At 45.6% G+C, this 21879-nt stretch overlaps 1 protein-coding gene across 1 annotated transcript; it reads right to left on the reverse strand.

Annotated features, from left to right (window-relative positions):
• Positions 1-2041: 2041 nt before the first annotated feature.
• On the reverse strand, positions 2042-20496 carry LOC110533227 (serine/arginine-rich splicing factor 1B). Its single transcript, XM_021617304.2, has 4 exons — positions 19821-20496; positions 6735-6931; positions 6255-6427; positions 2042-2935 (listed from the first exon to the last, which is right to left on the reverse strand). The coding sequence occupies exons 1-4, from the start codon at positions 20030-20032 to the stop codon at positions 2750-2752; spliced, it is 768 nt and encodes a 255-aa protein (XP_021472979.1). The 5' UTR covers positions 20033-20496; the 3' UTR covers positions 2042-2749.
• Positions 20497-21879: the final 1383 nt, after the last annotated feature.

The raw sequence follows: 21879 nt of genomic DNA on the forward strand, positions 1-21879 counted from the left end.
TCAGCTGGGAAAAAGGTGGTAGATAGACAGGCCGACATACCTTGTCCGGCAGAGGGGACGGACAGACAGACAGGCTGGCAGGGAGGCAAATAAATCAAATGTTATTTGTCACATGCACCGAATACAACAGGTGTAAACCTTACAGTGAAATACTTAGATACAGATTTCTAGATATGGTTTGTCTGTCTGAAGATACTTCTCTATCATTCTACAGGTCTATAATACAACACGGTGGCTACTGGATGGATGGTACAGATGTCTCTGCAGAACAAACCAGCATCAGATTCCTTAACACAGACTATAAACCATAACCCCACACTAACAGTAGTGATCTATATGTCTGTTATAACTTTGAACGATGTCCTGTGATATGTTGTACATATGTGAAGTGTTGTTTGTCATGTGTATGTTGCTGAAACAGGGAAACAGAGACACTGTTGCTACTGTAGAAGGCAGACTTTATTGAAAGAGCTGAAACATTAAAAGTGACCAACTGGAGAAACAATCCCATCATCCTCATAACTTACTGAGGAAACCTTAGAAAACATGACCCTCCCTCAATCCCCCCCACATTGATCCCTTCTCCCAGACCCTCCCTCAACCCCCTCCACATTGATCCCTTCTCCCAGACCCTCCCTCAACCCCCTCCACCACATCGATCCCTCCTCCCATACCACCCCCACCCCCCCGGCCACCTCGATCCCTCCTCCCAGACTCTAGTTACCGCTCTCCTTACGCGCGCGCCTCCATCCTGAGACTCCTGGTTTTGCTCCCAGCTTTGAGCTCCTCTTTTAAACCCAAAAAACTACTGGATCCCAGACGGGTGCTGGAGGTTCCACATGGGAAAAAAATACTAAAAACTGAATTTAGTGTGTTTTAGAGCCAATTGAGTAAGGTCTAGTTTATAGGTTCCAGTGGACTGGGGCCGGGGTCCCGATCCGGGTTTCCTTTCTCTCCATCATTAATCCTAATCCTGAATCCTGCTCTGATCCTGATGGTCTGATTGGCTCCGGGATGGGGAGACAGAGAGCCCTCCTCCAATCACAGCCCTCCTTGAGACAGATCCCAAAACCAACAGAGAGGGAAGGAGTAACAGGTTAGAATCACTCCGCCTGATACAGCAAACGCCACACTATAAACAGACTGTCAGCTATGAAAAAAGACTTGCCTGAATTTAAAAACAAGTTATCTGACTCTACAACCAACCAATCAGTGATGCCATTAGACACACTATTTTATAGTAAATATTTAGTATATTAAAAAAAATAAAAAAATAAATGATACAAAAAACTGTCACCAGTGTGGATGAAAAGGAGGCATGCTATGCTCTGACAAGCAAGTGTATAGAAAACCAGAGGAAGGAGAGGAAATAAGGAGAGAGAGGTGGGGACCCAAGGAAGGAGAGGAGAGAGGAGGGGACCCAAGGAAGGAGAGGAGAGAGAGGTGGGGACCCAAGGAAGGAAGGAGGAGAGAGAGGGGGGGACCCAAGGAAGGAAGGAGGAGAGAGAGGGGGGGACCCAAGGAAGGAAGGAGGAGAGAGAGGGGGGGACCCAAGGAAGGAAGGAGGAGAGAGAGGGGGGGACCCAAGGAAGGAAGGAGGAGAGAGAGGGGGGGACCCAAGGAAGGAAGGAGGAGAGAGAGCGGGGGACCCAAGGAAGGAGGAGAGAGAGGGGGGTAACCCAAGGAAGGAGGAGAGAGAGGGGGGTAACCCAAGGAAGGAGGAGAGAGAGGGGGGTAACCCAAGGAAGGAGGAGAGAGAGGGGGGTAACCCAAGGAAGGAGGAGAGAGAGGGGGGTAACCCAAGGAAGGAGGAGAGAGAGGGGGGTAACCCAAGGAAGGAGGAGAGAGAGGGGGGGACCCAAGGAAGGAGAGAGAGAGAGGGGGGGACCCAAGGAAGGAGAGAGAGGAGGGGACCCAAGGAAGGAGAGAGAGGGGGGACCCAAGGAAGGAGAGAGAGGGGGGGACCCAAGGAAGGAGAGGAGAGAGAGAGAAGGAAGGAGAGGGAAGGGCGAAAGCTAAAAACTTGTGTATTGAGTTTACAGTAAAGTACAGGCTGCCGTTTTAAAACATTCATTAACAGTTATAACTGGATCATAAAAATGAACAGGTCGGAAAGCTATTTGGGTGAAAGACTGTCGTCATAGCATTGGCTGGTTATTTGACTCCTCATCCTCCTGTCAATGCTAATATAAACTGTTTCCTGTTTCCGAGCCAATTCAGACTCTGTTCCTGTGTCCCAAAAGCCTATCAGAACACAATCAAACCATCCCTCCATCAACACAAAAGAAAAAACCTCCCTCTTTCCCGTTTCCACCCCATCCCTCCATACAGCATGACACCTTCCCTTACCCCCCAGCAGCCATAACACCAAGACAAAGAGAGTGGGGAGCGGGAGCGAGAGAAGAGATAGGAGGGGGACAAGGAGATGGGAGTGCAGGACTGTAAAGAGACAAGAGGCAGATGGAGGAGGGGGGGCAGATACAAAAGAGAACAGAGATCATGAATAAAAAAAAATAGAATAACATCTGTGGCAAACTAGACCAAAAACAAGGGGATGAAAGAACAGAGGGAGGGGAAGAAGAACAAGAAGAGGAAGGCGAGGCAAGAAGAACAGCAGAACGGTAGAATGATGTAACGCATTAGAAGATCCACCGGAGGGCGTCTGTCTTGAGTCTCCTGGTCTGATGATCTCACATCCCTCTCCCTGGGCTGGGGTCTGCTGGGCTGGGGTTCCTGGAGGTGTGTGTATCTAGGTGCGGGAGCGGGAGCGTGAGTGTCGTGGCGAGTAGCGTGGAGAGGCCCGGCTGCGTCGCGGCGGTGAGAAGCTGCGTGAGCGGCTGTTGCTACGCCCGTTGCTACGGCTACGAGAGCGGGAGCGTCCGTAACTGGGGCTGCGAGGTCCATCCACCTTCACACGCACGTAGGCAGTCTCTCCCTACACACACACACACACACACACACACACACGTTCTAGTTTTGAAAATGTGTTTTAGGACTGATGCCCAACTGAGCTACTCAATGCATCCTCAATGAGCGCTGATGAACATTTTATACAGTGGCTTGGAAATACAATAACATTTCACAACAAGGCAAATAATTATACTGAACAAAAATACAACCGCAACATGTAAAGTGTTGGTCCCATGTTTCATGAGCTGAAATAAAAGATACCAGAAATGTTCCATAGGCACAAAAATATTATTTCTTACAAATCTGTTTACATCCCTGTTAGTGAGCATTTCTCCTTTGCCAAGATAATCCATCCACCTGACAGGTGTGGCATATCAAGAAGCTGATTAAATAGCATAATCATTACACAGGTGCACCTTTTGTGGGTTGAAAAACTCACTGATAAACAGGGCCTGCCTCCCCAGTGGGTGGGCCTACGCCCCCAGCCCACCCATGGCTACGCTCTTGCCCAGTCATGTGAAATCCATAGATTAAGGCCTAATTTATTTATTTAAATTGACTGATTTCCTGATATGAACTGTAACTCAGTAAAATCGTTGAAAATGTTTCGTTTATATATTTTTGTTTAGAAAAAAGTATGAACATCTTTTGTCATAATTTTGATGTTGCCAGAATGACTTGAGATGGAGAATAACATTAGCTAGCTAGCTCAGATTTTGGGGGAAAACACTGGATTTTAGCTAGCTAATGTTAACATTGCTAGCTATTGACAATATTGCCATCTGCCTAAAGTAAATGTGACGACATGATAACAACAATTGTTTTCACTATATATTTTACCTCTTGTGGATGTCATTCGAAAACATAATGTTAACTTTCACTGCTATGCGGATGACACACAGCTAGCTGTACATTTCAATGAAACATGGTGAAGCCCCAAAATTGCCCTCGCTAGAAGCATGTGTTTCAGACATAAGGAAGTGGATGGCTGCAAACTTTCTACTTTTAAACTCGGACAAAACAGAGATGCTTGTTCTAGGTCCCAAGAAACAAAGAGATCTTCTGTTGAATTTGACAATTAATCTTAATGGTTGTACAGTCGTCTCAAATAAAACTGTGAAGGACCTCAGCGTTACTCTGGACCCTGATCTCTCTTTTGAAGAATATATCAAGACCATTTCAAGGACAGCTTTTTTCCATCTACGTAACATTGCAAAAATCAGAAACTTTCTGTCCAAAAATGATGCAGAAAAATTAATCCATGCTTTTGTCACTTCTAGGCTAGACTACTGCAATGCTCTACTTTCCGGCTACCCGGATAAAGCACTAAATAAACTTCAGTTAGTGCTAAATACGGCTGCTAGAATCCTGACTAGAACCAAAAAATTTGATCATATTACTCCAGTGCTAGCCTCCCTACACTGGCTTCCTGTCAAAGCAAGGGCTGATTTCAAGGTTTTACTGCTAACCTACAAAGCATTACATGGGCTTGCTCCTACCTATCTCTCTGATTTGGTCCTGGGGTACATACCTACACGTACGCTACGGTCACAAGACGCAGGCCTCCTAATTGTCCCTAGAATTTCTAAGCAAACAGCTGGAGGCAGGGCCTTCTCCTATAGAGCTCAATTTTTATGGAACGGTCTGCCTACCCATGTCAGAGACGCAAACTCGGTCTCAACCTTTAAGTCTTTACTGAAGACTCATCTCTTCAGTGGGTCATATGATTGAGTGTAGTCTGGCCCAGGAGTGGGAAGGTGAACGGAAAGGCTCTGGAGCAACGAACCGCCCTTGTTGTCTCTGCCTGGCCGGTTCCCCTCTTTCCACTGGGATTCTCTGCCTCTAACCCTATTACAGGGGCTGAGTCACTGGCTTATTGGCTTATTGGGGCTCTCTCATACCGTCCCTGGGAGGGGTGTGTCACCTGAGTGGGTTGAGTCACTGATGGTTGTGATCATCCTGTCTGGGTTGGCGCCCCCCCCCCCCCCCCCGTGGGTTGTGCCGTGGCAGAGATCTTTGTCAGTGACTCAACCCACTCAGCCTTGTCTCAGGATGGTAAGTTGGTGGTTGAATATATCCCTCTAGTGGTGTGGGGGCTGTGCTTTGGCAAAGTGGGTGGGGTTATATCCTTCCTGTTTGGCCCTGTCCGGGGGTGTCCTCGGATGGGGCCACAGTGTCTCCTGACCCCTCCTGTCTCAGCCTCCAGTATTTATGCTGCAGTAGTTTGTGTCGGGGGGCTAGGGTCAGTTTGTTATATCTGGAGTACTTCTCCTGTCCTATTCGGTGTCCTGTGTGAATTTAAGTGTGCTCTCTCTAATTCTCTCTTTCTTTCTCTCTCTCGGAGGACCTGCGCCCTAGGACCATGCCTCAGGACTACCTGACATGATGACTCCTTGCTGTCCCCAGTCCACCTGGCTGTGCTGCTGCTCCAGTTTCAACTGTTCTGCCTTATTATTATTATTATTATTATTATTATTATTATTATTATTATTATTATTATTGGACCATGCTGGTCATTCATGAACATTTGAACATCTTGGCCATGTTCTGTTATAATCTCCACCCGGCACAGCCAGAAGAGGACTGGCCACCCCACATAGCCTGGTTCCTCTTAAGGTTTCTTCCTAGGTTTTGGCCTTTCTAGGGAGTTTTTCCTAGCCACCGTGCTTCTACACCTGCATTGCTTGCTGTTTGAGGTTTTAGGCTGGGTTTCTGTACAGCACTTTGAGATATCAGCTGATGTACGAAGGGCTATATAAATACATTTGATTTGAACAACGGCAAAGTAGTTTCCTACTAAATATTTGCCTACTTAGAGAATGCCAAGTGTGCAAAGCTGTCATCAAGGCAAAGGGCGGCTATTTGAAGAATCTCAAATACATAAAATATATTTAGTTAACACTTTTTTTGGTTACTACATGATTCCATGTGTTATTTCATAGTTCTGATGTCTTCACTATTATTCTACAATAATAGAAAAGTCAAAATAAAATAAAAACCCTGGAATGAGTAGGTGTGTCCAAACTTCTGACATGTACAGTATGTCACGGCAGGTGTAAATATATGTCATGACAGTGTTATGATCATATTATAAAACAGGTTATGACAAGCTGTTAACCGTTATGACATATGACATGGTTATAACAGTGTTATATGCTGGGTGTCAAGTAAAGTGTTACCCAAATGTAATATAGGTATGTGTTTCTAGCAGTCAATTTACAGACTACAAATGATTTGTAATTTGTTGATGATCCCTGACTTAGAGAACAGGATGCCTTCTGGGACACAGACCATGTCTTATTCCTTGGATTCCAGCCCAACCCGACCTCTAACCCTTGACCTACCTCGTGGGAGCGGAACTTGGTGTTGTCCAGCTTGCGGACAGCGTAGGTCATGTCCTCCTTGCGTACGAACTCCACCACGCCGGTACCGTCCCGGAACACGTCAGCGTAACATACATCACCTGCCTCGCGCATGTGGTCCTTTAGGTCCTGCCAGCTACCACTAGAGGGGAGACCTGGAGAGGGAGGAGGAGGTGGTAGAGGGGCAACACAGTAAAGACAGGAGGAGACCTGGAGAGGAGGACAGCACAGTAAAGACAGGAGGAGACCTGGAGAGGAGGACAGCACAGTAAAGACAGGAGGAGACCTGGAGAGGAGGGAGGAGGAGGTGGTAGAGGGGCAACACAGTAAAGACAGGAGACCTGGAGAGGAGGGAGGAGGACAGCACAGTAAAGACGGGGTCCTGCCAGCTACCGCTAGGGGAGAGACCACCATGCAGACAGTCGAACCAGACACAAACACAGAGCTAAGCCACACACTGACCGGAGACGATGACCCGGTACTCAGAGCGTCGTGATGGAGGTCCATATCTTCCTCTGGGTCCTCCACCGTCACCCCCGCCCCTTCCACCGCCCATCCCCCCTCTCCCCCCGCCACGACCACTACGGGGGAACTCCACCCGGAGACGGTAACCATCGTAGTCATAACCATCACGACCGTGCACCGCATCATCAGCATCCCTGGGACACACACACAAATAGATAGACACACACAGACACAGTTAGGTTGAGATTGTTCCAGTTAGCTACTTCCCTCTGCCTGCACCGTAAGCTCCTCTGAACAGGACATTCCACAGGTGTTGAATATGGCCTTGGCTGAGCAGCAGTGTTCTTCTGCTTTACTCTGTTGACCAGACCAGTAGGTGACCAGTTTACCACCAGTCTCTCTGTGGACCGGACCAGTAGGTGACCAGATTACCACCAGTCTCTCTGTGGACCGGACCAGTAGGTGACCAGTTTACCACCAGTCTCTCTGTGGACCGGACCAGTAGGTGACCAGTTTACCACCAGTCTCTCTGTGGACCGGACCAGTAGGTGACCAGTTTACCACCAGTCTCTCTGTGGACCGGACCAGTAGGTGGTGGGCCAATGCCCAAAAACGTGAAGTTGATCGAGCCCCGTCGAGGGAGGAGCAGATTTTTTGTACATGACAGTAAAACATTCTTATGATGACTATAACATTTGTTGGCACCTTCAATCTCTGCCAGTGAATTCAACTGTTGAAACATGTTTTGGTATGATTATGTGTCTCATTTCAAGTAACTAGCTGCAGGTTTAAAGAAACATCAAATCATGTGCTTTGCATGGAAACCCAAATAAAAGCATGTACAGAGCATTCGGAAAGTATTCAGAACCCTTACCCTTTTCCACATTGTTACGTTACAGCTGTATTCTAAAATTGATCAAATAAATTTTCCTCATCATACTACACACCATACACCCCATAATGGCATCACCACACCCCATAATGGCATCAACATACCCCATAAACAGGTTTTTAGAAATGTTTGCAAACTAATAAAACCTGCAAAACAGAAACACCTTATTTAGATAAGTCTGAATACCCTTTTCTATGAGACTTGAAATTGCGCTCAGGTGCATCCTGTTTCCATTGGTCATCCTTGAGATGTTTCTGCAACTTGGAGTCCACCTGTGGTAAATTCAATTGATTGGACATGATTTGGAAAAGCACACACCCGTCTATAAAAAGGGCCCAGAGTTGACAGTTTAAATTTGCAAAAATCTAATAACCTGTTTTTCACTTTGTCATTATGGGGTAGTGTGTGTAGATTGATGAAAATGTTTTATTTGATCAATTTTAGAATAAGGCTGTAACGCAACAAAATGTGGTAAAGGAGAAATCTGGACCCCTACAAATCAGCCGGGCTAACCCTCTCTTTCTAAAATTATCTGCCAAAATTGTTGCAAGCCCTATTACTAGCTTGTTCAACCTCTCTTTCGTATCGTCTGAGATTCCCAAAGATTGGAAAGCTGCCGCGGTCATCCCCATCTTCGAATGGGGAGACACTAGACCCAAACTGCTACAGACCTATATCTATCCTACCCTGCATCTCTAAGGTCTTCGAAAGCCAAGTTAACAAACAGATTACTGACCATTTTGAATCACATCGTACCTTCTCCGCTATGCAATCTGGTTTCCGAGCTGGTCATGGGTGCACCTCAGCGACGCTCAAGGTCCTTAACGATATCATAACCGAATACTGTGCAGCTGTATTCATCGACCTGGCCAAGGCTTTCGACTCTGTCAAATCACCACATTCTTATTGATTGCCTCGCCTGGTTCACCAACTACTTCTCTGATAGAGCTGTGTGTCAAATCGGAGGGCCTGTTGTCCGGACCTCTGGCAGTCTCTATGGGGGTGCCACAGGTTTTAATTCTCGGGCCGACTCTCTTCTCTGTATATATCAATGATGTCGCTCTTGCTGCTGGTGATTCTCTGATCCACCTCTACGCAGGCAACACCATTCTGTATACTTCTGGCCCCTCCTTGGACACTGTGTTAACTAACCTCCAGACGAGCTTCAATGTCATACAACACTCCTTCCGTGGCCTCCAACTGCTCTTAAACGCAAATAAAACTATATGCATGCTATTCAACCGATCATTGCCTGCACCTGCCCGCCCATCCAGCATCACTACTCTGGACGGCTCGGACTCTGAATACCTGGATAACTACAAATACCTAGGTGTCTGGCTAGACTGTAAACTCTCCTTCCAGACTCACATTAAGCATCTCCAATCAAAAATTAAATCTAGAATCGGCTTCTTATTTCGCAACAAAGCTTCCTTCACTCATGCTGCCAAACATACCCTCGTAAAACTGACCATCCTACCAATCCTTGACTTCGGCGATGTCATCTATAAAGTAGCCTCCAACACTCTACTCAGCAAACTGGATGAAGTCTATCACAGTGCCAATCGTTTTGCCACTAAAGCCCCAAACACTACTCACCACTGCGACCTATATGCTCTCGTTGGCTGGCCCTTGCTTCATACTCGTCGCCAAACCCACTGGCTACAGGTTATCTACAAGTCTCTGCTAGGTAAAGCTCCGCCCTATCTCAGCTCGCTGCCACTGACTGGAACGAACTGCAAAAATCACTGAAGCTGGAGATTCCCATCTCCCTCACTAACTTTAAAAACCAGCTATCAGAGCAGCTCAGATCACTGCACCTGTTCATAGCCTATCTATCTACCTCACCCCCATACTGTATTTATTTATTTAGCTCATTTTGCACCACAGTATCTCTACTTGCACATTCATCTTCAATTTCAGTGTTTAATTGCCATATTGTAATTACTTCGCCACCATGGCCTATTTATTGCCTTAACTCCCTTATTTGACCTAATTTGCACTCTTTTTTTCTATTGTATTATTGACTGTATGTTTTGTTTATTCCATGTGTAACTCTGTGTTGTTGTTTGTGTCGAACTGCTATGCTTTATTTTTTTTTACCTTTATTTAACCAGGTAGGCAAGTTGAGAACAAGTTCTCATTTACAATTGCGACCTGGCCAAGATAAAGCAAAGCAGTTCGACAGATACAACAACACAGAGTTACACATGGAGTAAAACAAACATACAGTCAATAATAAAGTATAAACAAGTCTATATACAATGTGAGCAAATGAGGTGAGAAGGGAGGTAAAGGCAAAAAGGCCTTGGTGGCAAGGTAAATACAATATAGCAAGTAAAACACTGGAATGGTAGTTTTGCAATGGAAGAATGTGCAAAGTAGAAATAAAAATAATGGGGTGCAAAGGAGCAAAATAAATAAATAAATTAAATACAGTTGGGAAAGAGGTAGTTGATAGGGCTAAATTATAGGTGGGCTATGTACAGGTGCAGTAATCTGTGAGCTGCTCTGACAGTTGGTGCTTAAAGCTAGTGAGGGAGATAAGTGTTTCCAGTTTCAGAGATTTTTGTAGTTCGTTCCAGTCATTGGCAGCAGAGAACTGGAAAGAGAGGCGGCCAAAGAAAGAATTGGTTTTGGGGGTGACTAGAGAGATATACCTGCTGGAGCGTGTGCTACAGGTGGGAGATGCTATGGTGACCAGCGAGCTGAGATAAGGGGGGACTTTATCTTGGCCAGGTCTCAGTTACAAATGAGAACTTGTTCTCAACTAGCTTACCTGGTCAAATAAAAGTGTGGAAAAAAGAAAAAAAAGAAGTGGTCTGAAAACTTTCCGAATGCGCTGTATTTAAGTGGTTTAAATATTAACTTTCCTACTAACCTTCGAAGGTTGACAGTACCAAAATCTTGCCAATCCATTCATTACTAGGTTCCATACTTACTAGGTTTATTCCACTGACTTAGACATGTTTTCCATACTGTACATTTCATGCACACACAGTACCAGTCAAAAGCAAGGACACACCAACTCCACACCTGTTAAACAAATCAAAATATATTTTATATTTCAGAGAAAAAGTCTGCTGCTCTGCAGGATGTTGCCAGGATGAGGCCAACAACGCTGCCCGGGAGACCATCCGTTGGGGGCCAACAACGCTGCCCGGGAGACCATCCGTTTTCGGGACACCTTCACATCCTACTTCTCCAAGGAGGGTGCGGTTCCCTGGCAACAACTTGTGCCAGACAACACTATGTACAACGAAAGGTTCTTTAAACTAACATTGATTCTGTAACCATTACCCTCAGCAAACATTCTATGGGTGTGGAACATGACGGCTGCTTTTTTGACAATGGTCACGCTTTTCATGGATGGGAGTAAGTTTTTTTAAAGCTTGTCCTCATCCAGACAGGCCTGGGTGGGTGGTGGTGACGGTGGACCATCTGATGCCTTCCTTGCTACTACAAGCTCTTCTCAAAAAGAGTCATTGGTTTCTTTACAGAGGCTTGTGGCTCAGCACTGGGAGGGAGCACAGAGTTGCTTGTGGTTGACCACTTCCATCACTTCTCGTCTCTGATGCTGAGGCTTCTCCTCCGTCTCTCCCGCATTTTCTCTTTGCCACTCCTCCTCCTTTTCCTCCTGCAGCTGCTACTTCTCTTCCTGCCATTCCTACTGCTGCTACTTCTCCTCCTCTTCCTGACGCTCCTCCTTCTCTCGCTCCTCCTCCTTTTCCTCCTGCAGCTGCTACTTCTCTTCCTGCCGTTCCTACTGCTGCTACTTCTCCTCCTCTTCCTGACGCTCCTCCTCCTCTCGCTCCTCCTCCTCCTTTTCCTCCTGCAGCTGCTACTTCTCTTCCTGGCGCTCCTCCTCCTCCTGCCGCTGCTGCTGCTCCTCCTCCTGCCGCTGCTGCTGCTCCTCCTCTTGCTGCCGCTGCTCCTCCTCTTGCTGCCGCTGCTGCCCCTCCTCTTCCTGCCGCCGCCGCTCCTCCTCCTCCTGCCGCTCCTCCTCCTCCTGCCGCTCCTCCTCCTCCTCCTGCCGCTCCTCCTCCTCCTGCCGCTCCTGCTCCTCTTCCTGCCGCTCCTCCTCCTCTTCCTCCTCCTCCTGCCGCTGCTCCCCCTCCTGCCGCTGCTGCTCCTCCTCCTGCCTCTGCTGCTCCTCCTCCTGCCTCTGCTGCTCCTCCTCCTGCTCCTCCTCCTCCTGCCGCCTCTGCTCCTCCTCCTGCCGCCTCTGCTCCTCCTCCTCCTGCCGCCGCTGCTCCTCCTCCTCCTGCCGCCGCTGCTCCTCCTCCTGCCGCTGCTCCTCCTCCTCCTGCCGCCGCTGCTCCTCCTCCTCCTCCTGCCACCGCTGCTCCTCCTCCTGCCGCTCCTCCTCCTCCTGCCGCTCCTCCTCCTCCTGCCGCTCCTCCTCCTCCTGCCGCTCCTCCTCCTCCTCCTCCTCTTCTTCCTGCCGCTGCTACTCCTCCTCTTCTTCCTGCCGCTGCTACTTCTCTCCCTGTCCTTCTCCTGGAGCTCCAAGGCTGTCAGTTGCTCCCCTTACCCCTTCAGCCATGATGGAAGTGGTGTGGCGGGACTCAAGAAAGGGGTTGAGTAAACTCATGACAGCCATGAAGCGCCATGACCGGTGTTGCACTGCTCCTGCCCCACTCCTTCTCCTCGTTTCTTTCCTTGACAAAAGTGTCCCTGAGGTTCTTCCACTTTCTCCTGCAAAATTCCTCTAATGAAAACTGGTGAAAAACACAATTAATTTAATGTCACTATAACATTATCAAATTGTATTTACTGTATATTTTACCAGGTGTATTATATGATCTAAATTAATCTTATTATGGTAATAGATTGATCATATGTTCTCACAGAAGAATGAAATGTAAATGCAAGGTGATATCTGAAACTCAACGGCATGTAACACAGAGAATAGACTACATGATCAGTGAATATATTATATAGACTACAATGTGGGGAACTCATGCTTGGTAACAACTACATGTAGTTATATACGACTTGCATCCTTGGCACCATAAAGTTACATTATATTCTACTCAATCCATAGGCTTCATTGACGCCATTCAGAGTGTCTTAAAGTCAATAAAATCGGCTATGCTAGCTGAAGTTTATAGCTAGTTAGCTTGCCAGCCATCTAGCTAGACAGCTAGCTAATATTGACATTATATTTAATATTGACATAAACATTATGATATTTTATGAAACCCACCAGGGACACCAATGACTTCCGCCACATTCCTCCACACTGCATTCCGTTTGCCTCTCTACAGATAAAAAGGGTGCCACCAGAGTTCTGGGAACCCCATCACAGCAATGATCCATTTCTCATCCATTGCTCTTGTTAAAGCTAGCGATGGACACACATTGAAATAACGTAATGTTGATTGATGAAACTAAACTTTATATTTTTAACAGAACGGAATACATTCTAGGAGGACTCCTACGCCAACCACTGTGGTTGGTTATCGCCCAGCGTTAAAGCTACCAAGCTAGCTGGCTAATGTTAGCTAATCAGCTAGCTTTTTAAAATAGCGATTTTTGTCAATTTACTTAATGACCAAAAAAAACATGCATAATCATTTGTCTCTACATTAACTAACATATTCCTCTCAACTGTACATTTTTTGCATGATCAGTATGACGTTATAATTACTTACATTTGCTTCCATCCCAGTGTTGTTGCTGGACATCTTTGCTGAATAAAGTCTCGAGCCTTGGATCCAATCAGTGGCGTAGCTTCAGCAGGTGCTTAACCTAGGCTATATGATAAATGATCCCACTGATGGTTTCACCAACAAAATGTTTTTTCTGTCACTACATAAGTCAGCATGATATTTTAGTGTATTGATGACAATAAATCAAATGAATTTGCTAAATAAAATCATAATATTCAATAGTTTTAATACCATGTTAAGATAATGAAATGCATTCTGGAATTCATTGTGCAAATACTCTCCAAAGTGTTATTGTTTCTGTCATCGTTTTAAGCAACAGTTGAGCTAGCTATCAAGAGACAACAGCCGGGAAAAAAAATAGAGAAAGTCAAGAATAGAAAATTACTGATGTAAAAATCTGCAATGTATCAACATAAAAGTGGCACCCAAAAGAGGAAGGCCAAAAATGAGAAAGCAAAAGTGGTATCAATATTAGTGAAATTAGATTCCTTTTTCAAACGCAGTTCAAGTGCAGCCATTGCTAAAACAAGAAATGTAGCAGGACCAGAAGAGGATGTAGGTTTATCATCGCCAGCAATGTAGCGGGAACCAGAAGAGGACGTAGATTTATCAGCACAAGCAATGTAGTGGGACCAGAAGAGGATGTAGATTTATCATCGCCAGCAATGTAGCGGGACCAGAAGAGGATGTAGGTTTATCAGCATAAGCAATGTAGCGGGACCAGAAGAGGATGTAGGTTTATCAGCGCAAGCAATGTAGCGGGACCAGAAGAGGATGTAGGTTAATCAGCACAAGCAATGTAGCGGGACCAGAAGAGGATGTAGGTTTATCAGCACAAGCAATGTAGCAGGACCAGAAGATGATGTAGGTTTATCAGCACAAGCAATGTAGCAGGACCAGAAGAGGATGTAGGTTTATCATCGCCAGCAGCAGCTTTTAGCGGGTCAAGTGAGCCAAGGCCAAGTTGTTCCATCGTGCCAGAAGAAGCAACTTTGACAGAGGAGGATACAGGTTGTCAGGTATCGGCGGATACGACCCTGAGCACAAGTCAGGCCCGACATCCCCGGGCCGGGTGGGGAGGAAGAGGAGCAGGGAGAGGATAGAATCGTGACGGCTGAAGAAACAGGTGGAATGGGACCGACGGCCTTTTTACCTATCCAACTGACAGGGGGCATTATGCAACAAATGTGGAAGCAGAAGTTAAACGGCACGTTATTGCATTAGGCTCGTGTAAGCCTACTGGCCCATTCCCATGACGAAAGGCTGGAATCTAATTACCACGTACATGGCTGTTATTCAGACAAGCTTGATTGCGCGTATTGTGATCCTTACTGGCTGTTTGGAGATCGGAGTGATCTTTTCTTCTCTGATGAGTGGGTGAATGGGGTGAGAGATTGGCGCCATCTAATATCCAAAATAGCATGTCATGAGACATCCCAGATTCACATGGGTGCCTGTTTGGTATATGAGCAATGGAAGCTCAATGTCACTATTGACGCAGAAATGGAGAGGCGTGCGTAATGCAGAAAATCCCTGGCAACAGGTGTTGGAGCGCATAGTTAATGTAACTTTCACACTTGCATCATGTAATTTAGTGTTCAGAGAGCACTGTGAAAAGCTGGGGCAGGTCAACAGTGAGAATATTGTAAGTATAATTGAACTGCTGTCATTTTACGACCTAGTTCTGAAAGAGCTGATTTATATCTTAGCCGAGCGAGTGAAGTGTGACATTCAGGGAGATGCAGGAAGCCCCATTTTATTCTAAAAATTATGGACACCAGACGTATCCAAAGTAGACCAGTTCAGCCGAGTTTATCGCTATGTGAGAGTGATAGTGCAAATAATGTCGCCACAGATCTGACCATCACAGAGTCGTTTCGGGGATTTCTGGAGACTGCTGACACATCAACAGCTGAGCTTCAACATAAAATCCTGGGCAGCATAGATGATAGCTGGATATTTCTAAATGTCCTGGGCAGCAGAGGATAGCTGGATATTTCTAAATGTCCTGGGCAGCATAGAGGATAGCAGGCTGGATATTTCTAAATGTCCTGGGCAGCATAGAGGATAGCAGGCTGGATATTTCTAAATGTCCTGGGCAGCATAGATGATAGCTGGATATTTCTAAATGTCCTGGGCAGCATAGAGGATAGCAGGCCGGATATTTCTAAATGTACTGGGCAGCATAAAGGATAGCAGGCTGGATATTTCTAAATGTCCTGGGCAGCATAGAGGATAGCAGGCTGGATATTTCTAAATGTCCTGGGCAGCATAAAGGATAGCAGGCTGGATATTTCTAAATGTCCTGGGCAGCATAGAGGATAGCAGGCTGGATATTTCTAAATGTCCTGGGCAGCATAGAGGATAGCAGGCTGGATATTTCTAAATGTCCTGGGCAGCATAGAGGATAGCAGGCTGGATATTTCTAAATGTCCTGGGCAGCATAGAGGATAGCAGGCTGGATATTTCTAAATGTCCTGGGCAGCATAAAGGATAGCAGGCTGGATATTTCTAAATGTCCTGGGCAGCATAGAGGATAGCAGGCTGGATATTTCTAAATGTCCTGGGCAGCATAGAGGATAACGGGCTGGATATTTCTAAATGACCTGGGTAGGGGTATGATGGAGCGGCTAACATGAGCGGGGTCTAGGGTGTGCAGGCCAGAATGTCTGAAAAAAGAGCCGCTTGCCGTTGATGCGTTTTGTGCGCTGCGCAATGCACATATCTTAACCTGGCAAAGACCCTTGACGACAAATGGGGAGCTCAGAACGCATTTGAAGAGACTCTGAGAAGGCGAGGCATCATTTTGATGAGATATGGGAGGACGGGCGACTGTTTAATAGTCAACGTCTTTAATGCAAACCTTGACATCCTGATCCACCAGCTGTCAAACAGATTTAAAAGTCTGCAGGCAACATTGAGTCTGTTTGACTCCATCCATCCTACTACCCTGGCCAACGCAGATGATGATGCGCTCTACGAGACCGCCAGCCGGCTGGCTGAACATTACAGCAGATACAGTGGTTTACAAAAGTATTCACCCCCCTTGGCATTTTTCCTATATTGTTGCCTTACAACCTGGAATTAAAATAGATTGGCAATAAGCTTGGCACATCTTACCACTGGAATTTTTGCCCATTCTTCAAGGCAAAACTGCTCCAGCTCCTTCAAGTTGGATGGGTTCCGCTTGTGTACAGCAATCTTTAAGTCATACCACAGATTCTCAATTGGATTAAGACATGACTAGGCCATTCCAAGACATAAATGTTTCCCTTAAACCACTCAAGTGTTAATTTAGCAGTACCCTTAGGGTCTTGTCCTGCTGGATGGTGAACCTCCACCCCAGTCTCAAATCTCTGAAAGACTGAAACAGGTTTCCTTCAAGAATTTCCCTGTATTTAGCGTCATCCATCATTCCTTCAATTCTGACCAGTTTCCCAGTCCCTGCTGGTGGAAAATATCCCCACACCATGCTGCTGCCACCACTCTTCACTGTGGGGATGGTGTTCTCGTGTGATGAGAGGTGTTGGGTTTGCGTCAGACATAGCATTTTCCTTGATGGCCAAAAAGCTCAATTTTAGTCTCATCTGACCAGAGTACCTTCTTCCATATCTTTGGGGAGTCTCCCATATGCCTTTTGGCGAACACCAAACGTGTTTGCTTATTTTTTTCTTGCCACTCTTCTGTAAAGCCCAGCACTGTGGAGCGTACGGCTTAAAGTGGTCCTATGGACAGATACTCCAATCTAAACTGTGGAGCTTTGCAGCTCCTTCAGGGTTATCTTTGGTCTCTTTGTTGCCTCTGATTAATGCCCTCCTTGCCAGGTCCGTGAGTTTTGGTGGGCGGCCCTCTCTTGACAGGTTTGTTGTGGTGCCATATTCTTTCCATTTTTTAACGATGGATTTATGATGCTTGTCAGATGTTCAACGTTCCTGATATTTTTTATAACCCAACCCTGATCTATACTTCTCCACAACTTTGCCCCTGACGTGTTTGGAGAGCTCCTTTGTCTTCATAGTGCCGCCGCTTGCTTCGTGGTGTTGCAGACTCTGGGGCCTTTCAGAACCGGTGTATATATACTGAGATCATGTGACACTTAGATTGCACACAGGTGGACTTTATTTAACTAATTATGTGACTTCTGAGGGTAATTGGTTACACCAGATCTTATTTAGGGGGCTTCATAGAAAAGGGGGTGAATACATATGCACCCACCACTTTTCCAGTTATAATTTTTTTAAACAAGTAATTTTTTTCATTTCCCTTGACCAATTTGGACTATTTTGTGTATGTCCATTACATGAAATCCAAATAAAAAAACAATTTAAATTAAAGATTGTAATGCAACAAAATAGGAAAAACGACAAGGGGGGTGAATACCAATGACTGGAACGAATCGCAAAAATCTCTGAAGCTGGAGTCTTATATCTCCCTTTCTAACCTTAAGCATCAGCTGTCTGAGCAGCTTACCGATCACTGTACCTGTACACAGACAATCTGTAAATAGCACACCCAACTACTTCACCCCCATATTATTACTTACCATATTATTATTATTATTACCCTCTTGCACCTCAGTATCCCTACTTGCACATCATCATCTGCACATCTGTCACTCCAGTATTAATGATAAATTGTAATTATTTTGCCTCTATGGCCTATTTATTGCCTTACCTCCCCTTCCTACTCTTCTACATTTGCACACACTGAACACAGATTTTTTATATTTTTATTTTCTAATGTGTGATTGACTGTACATTTGTTTATGTGCAACTCTGTGTTCTTGTCGCACTGCTTTGCTTTATCTTGGCCAGGTCGCAGTTGTAAATGAGAACTCGTTCTCAACTGGCCTACCTGGTTAAATGAAGAAGAAAAAAATGAAATACTTTTGCAAGGAACTGTATATCAGCAAGCTTCCCTGGCAAATTACTTTATTTCAGGGCCTGTTTTAAGAAGGAAATAGCAAAGCACACTACAGTGAAAAACCTGGCCAAGATGCTCATTGTGGATTACAATTCAGTCACTGCTACATTTGGGGAAGTGGTTACAGCGATGCTCCTTTTTATGACTGCCTGTAATGGGAGCCAGTGCCGAGCACTCTTTTCCCAAACTGAAGATAATTAAATCATACCTGAGTAGCAGCATGGGACAGGAGAGACAGTGGTTTGGCCATTCTGTCCATTGAAAACATCAGGACCATGGAGAGCGGAAGGCCCGTTGAATACCAATCAAATGAGTGATTAAGCTTTTATTTTTACAGGACATGCTACCCAGACAGCCTATATGAATCAAGGTTTATTGAGATGAATTTACATTTCTTGTCAATCTACGACTATGCTGGATCTGTCTTTGGAAACCATGTTCTGGTGCAGGGCTGCTGAGCCATTCCATTGTCATCATAGCCAATTAATTTAACTAGGCTTTAAGAATAATACTAAGCACATACACATCATATACTGTTTAAAGGCATGCTGCCATCTAAGCAATCTGTTTGAATGCTCCACTTCATTGATTTGCTGATGTTTTTGCTACAGGCCCTCTGCAGGAGGTACTCGTTTGAAATACCGGTATGTCAGTTTTGCCTCCATGCATAACATCGGGGAACATGTACTGGGTCATTAGCTGTGTTTCTGTCAAGAGATTGATCTTTATATTTATGTTTTATAATATAGGCTATTGCCTATTATTTGCAGATCAAATAGGGTGTTTTTTTTACCGCTTTGTGCTTTCCGTGGTGCTGATGGATTTACACGGGTTAATTTCTGACCACGTGCTGCACAGCCTTACCAACAAAATTATTTTAATTTTATGGGAAATATGGGTGGTGATAGGGGCCCGTCATGATAAAGCTACACTACTGAGTCCCATGCTGCCAAATTCGTCATGGGAACCCCTCAATGTGATTGGTCATCGCCCAGCGGTATCTGCTGGTGTAACAGTATAAATTTACACCGTCCCCTCGCCCATACCGATTTGAATAAAGGGTTAAAGTTGAACTTGTTTCACCGCCTCCCAAAGGTCCACGGCCCCTCTGCTATTGAACATTAATAGGATGGTTCCTCGCGCATTGCCAGTTAACCTCAGTCTCTAACACAACACGAGGTAGCTATATTGCTAAAGCACCAAAATCTTTCTGGGGCTGTTCTAGTTTCGTCCCGTAACATGGGATTCTACTGGGACATTTGGCCGATACCAGCAGACTAAACTCAACGATTTACCATCATAAATCATTGAGTTTAATCGGATATAGTAGTGTGATCATTTTCTGTCAGCCCAGTGTCCCAACAGACAGTATGTTAATTGCATGGGCTGATACAGAACCCCTTGTTGTGGGAGGAAGCTAACTAGGGCCGTTTACTTTTACATATTAAGTAATTTAGCGACCCACATAATGAACTAACCTTCCACAATGAACTAACCTTCCCGGTTACTGGCCCAACACTGTTAACGGCTAGGCAACCTGCCGCCGAGCTGTTAGAGTTGTAAAAGCGGCTAACGTTAGCATCGTTAACTAGCTACCTGGGGTCCTCGAATTCCACGAAAGCGAACGGCGGTCCTCCTCTCCGGTTCTTCAAGTCGATATCCCGGATCGCTCCGTACTTGTAGAACACGTCCTCCACGTCTTTAGTGCGAATATCAGGCGGCAGGTTACCCACGTAGATCCGACAGTCGTTGTTTCCCGCTGGGCCACGAACCACGCTCCCGCCGCCCGACATATTATCCCCCGACATCCGAAGATTACTACTTACCTAGCTAGCTAACTGGAAAAAAAGCCGTGTAACTGTATATAACAAAGGGCTGTAAAAATATCAAGCTATCTATTATCTAAATCAATCGTGAACGGCGCACACAGAGTTAGCAAGCTAATTTAGAAATATTCCCGCAACTCTCGCTGATTTATCAAAATGGCGCCGAGATCTCGCGTGTCTTTGGAACCTGCGCCATGGGCGATGCGCCCAAGTTGGCTGCTTCTTCTTTGGAGTTTATGGTGGACTGCACACAAAACGGTCTATTGTCGCAATCAACTGGACGGTTTGAAACCCTGTTTTTTTTTTATCCATACGTAAGTGATACTAACTTCATCCGCCCTAATAAAATTTTACATTGCCAAAACAAACAAAACTCCCACAGGCTCTAGGACCTGAGAGGATGGGACTGCTTTAGCCAATATTCCATGTAACTCCTTTGCTGTGAAATCTTTCAGCGCACGGAACCGCTCAGCAGCAATCACTAGGATTTCTATCTTCCTGGACTTTCTGTCCACCTTGGCAGTGTCATTAATTACCACAGCTATAAATGCCACAACGTCCACCTTCTTAACCTTTAAAATGTCAGGATCCTGCTGGTGAAAGGCAACCCCTGCATCCTGCAGTGTAGGCCTATCAACTACCTCGGACTCGATTCCTCTGGTGCACCATTCAAGTTCTCAACCCTTTTCACAGCTGCTGCACATGAAATGCTCTGTACAACCCATACGTTGGCCACCTCGTTCTCTTTTGGAGGAAATTGTTGGCAGAACAAGGGGGAATTCTTATAGAACGGCAACAAAAATAAAGCCTCTATTATTTGATGCGCACGGTAATGTGGTGCGGAGCTCAATTTGGCCACCGGAGGCTCCGCAATTGCTTCATACAATCTATATTGCGCCTCCGACCACACTTTCGGATCAAGCATAAATTGGCTTTTAGTGATGCGTCTTTCCAAACATAAATACATTAAAAACAATCCAAACCCTGTTATTACAGTGCAAGAGACGTGTAAGTAAAAACATGAACATTCAACATCCCCCTGCCTCCAGTGGTTTCAGACTGCTGCAAAGCCTGGTTGTATTCAGTGACATGTATCGTTCTGAACTTTACAGATATAAATATAATGGATAGAGTTCACACAAGTTCTTATTTAACAAACATTTCTGTTCTACACTACATTCAAATATTCAACTTTTAGCATCAGAGGCAGGTACTTCCACTCTTTTGCTGTCCTCAGCGCTGTTTCCCCTAGTGGCCAGTTTCCACGTCCGACGTCCCCAGACATGGATGGACGTTTAATACCGAGTTGTATCACAGGGGACCTGACTGGTCGATGTTGATGGAAACACACCAGTACTGACCGTAACTGTGCTAGGAAGACTCCCATCACTCTGGTCATGTCTATGTTTAAGTCAACAGGAAGTTCCGTCTCAGAACCATTATACACAGATAGTGTAGAGAATGAACATATTGTTTGTCTGTGTTTTACCATGACACCCCAGCTCAGGGAGTGGAAGGTGTGCGTTACCATGAAGCCTCAGCGAGCGGACTCCCTGAAACAGAAACTGGCCTTCAACAAACTTGCCACAAAGTTGGAAGCACAGAATCATCTAGAATGTAATTGTATACTGTCGCATTAAGGTTTCCCTTCCCTGGAACTAAGGGGCCCGAACCATGAAAAACAGCCCCAGACCATTATTCCTCCACCACCAAAATGTACAGTAGGCACTATGCATTGGGGCAGGTAGCGTTCTCCTGGCATCCGACAAACCCAGATTTGTCCGTCGAACTGCCAGATGGTGCAGCGCGATTCATCACTCCAGAGAACG

Source organism: Oncorhynchus mykiss, chromosome 10 (assembly GCF_013265735.2).
Source record: "Oncorhynchus mykiss isolate Arlee chromosome 10, USDA_OmykA_1.1, whole genome shotgun sequence".
In the NCBI taxonomy this organism is placed as follows: domain Eukaryota; kingdom Metazoa; phylum Chordata; class Actinopteri; order Salmoniformes; family Salmonidae; genus Oncorhynchus; species Oncorhynchus mykiss.

Coding starts and splice junctions, on each gene's coding strand:
- LOC110533227 (XM_021617304.2), bottom strand. CDS start 20,032: ATGTCGGGGGATAATATGTCGGGCGGCGGGAGCGTGGTTCGTGGCCCA. Junction 6,428..6,734: donor GTACCGGGTCATCGTCTCCG/GTCAGTGTGTGG, acceptor CTCCCTCTCCAG/GTCTCCCCTCTAGTGGTAGC. Junction 2,936..6,254: donor CCAAGTTCCGCTCCCACGAG/GTAGGTCAAGGG, acceptor GTGTGTGTGTAG/GGAGAGACTGCCTACGTGCG.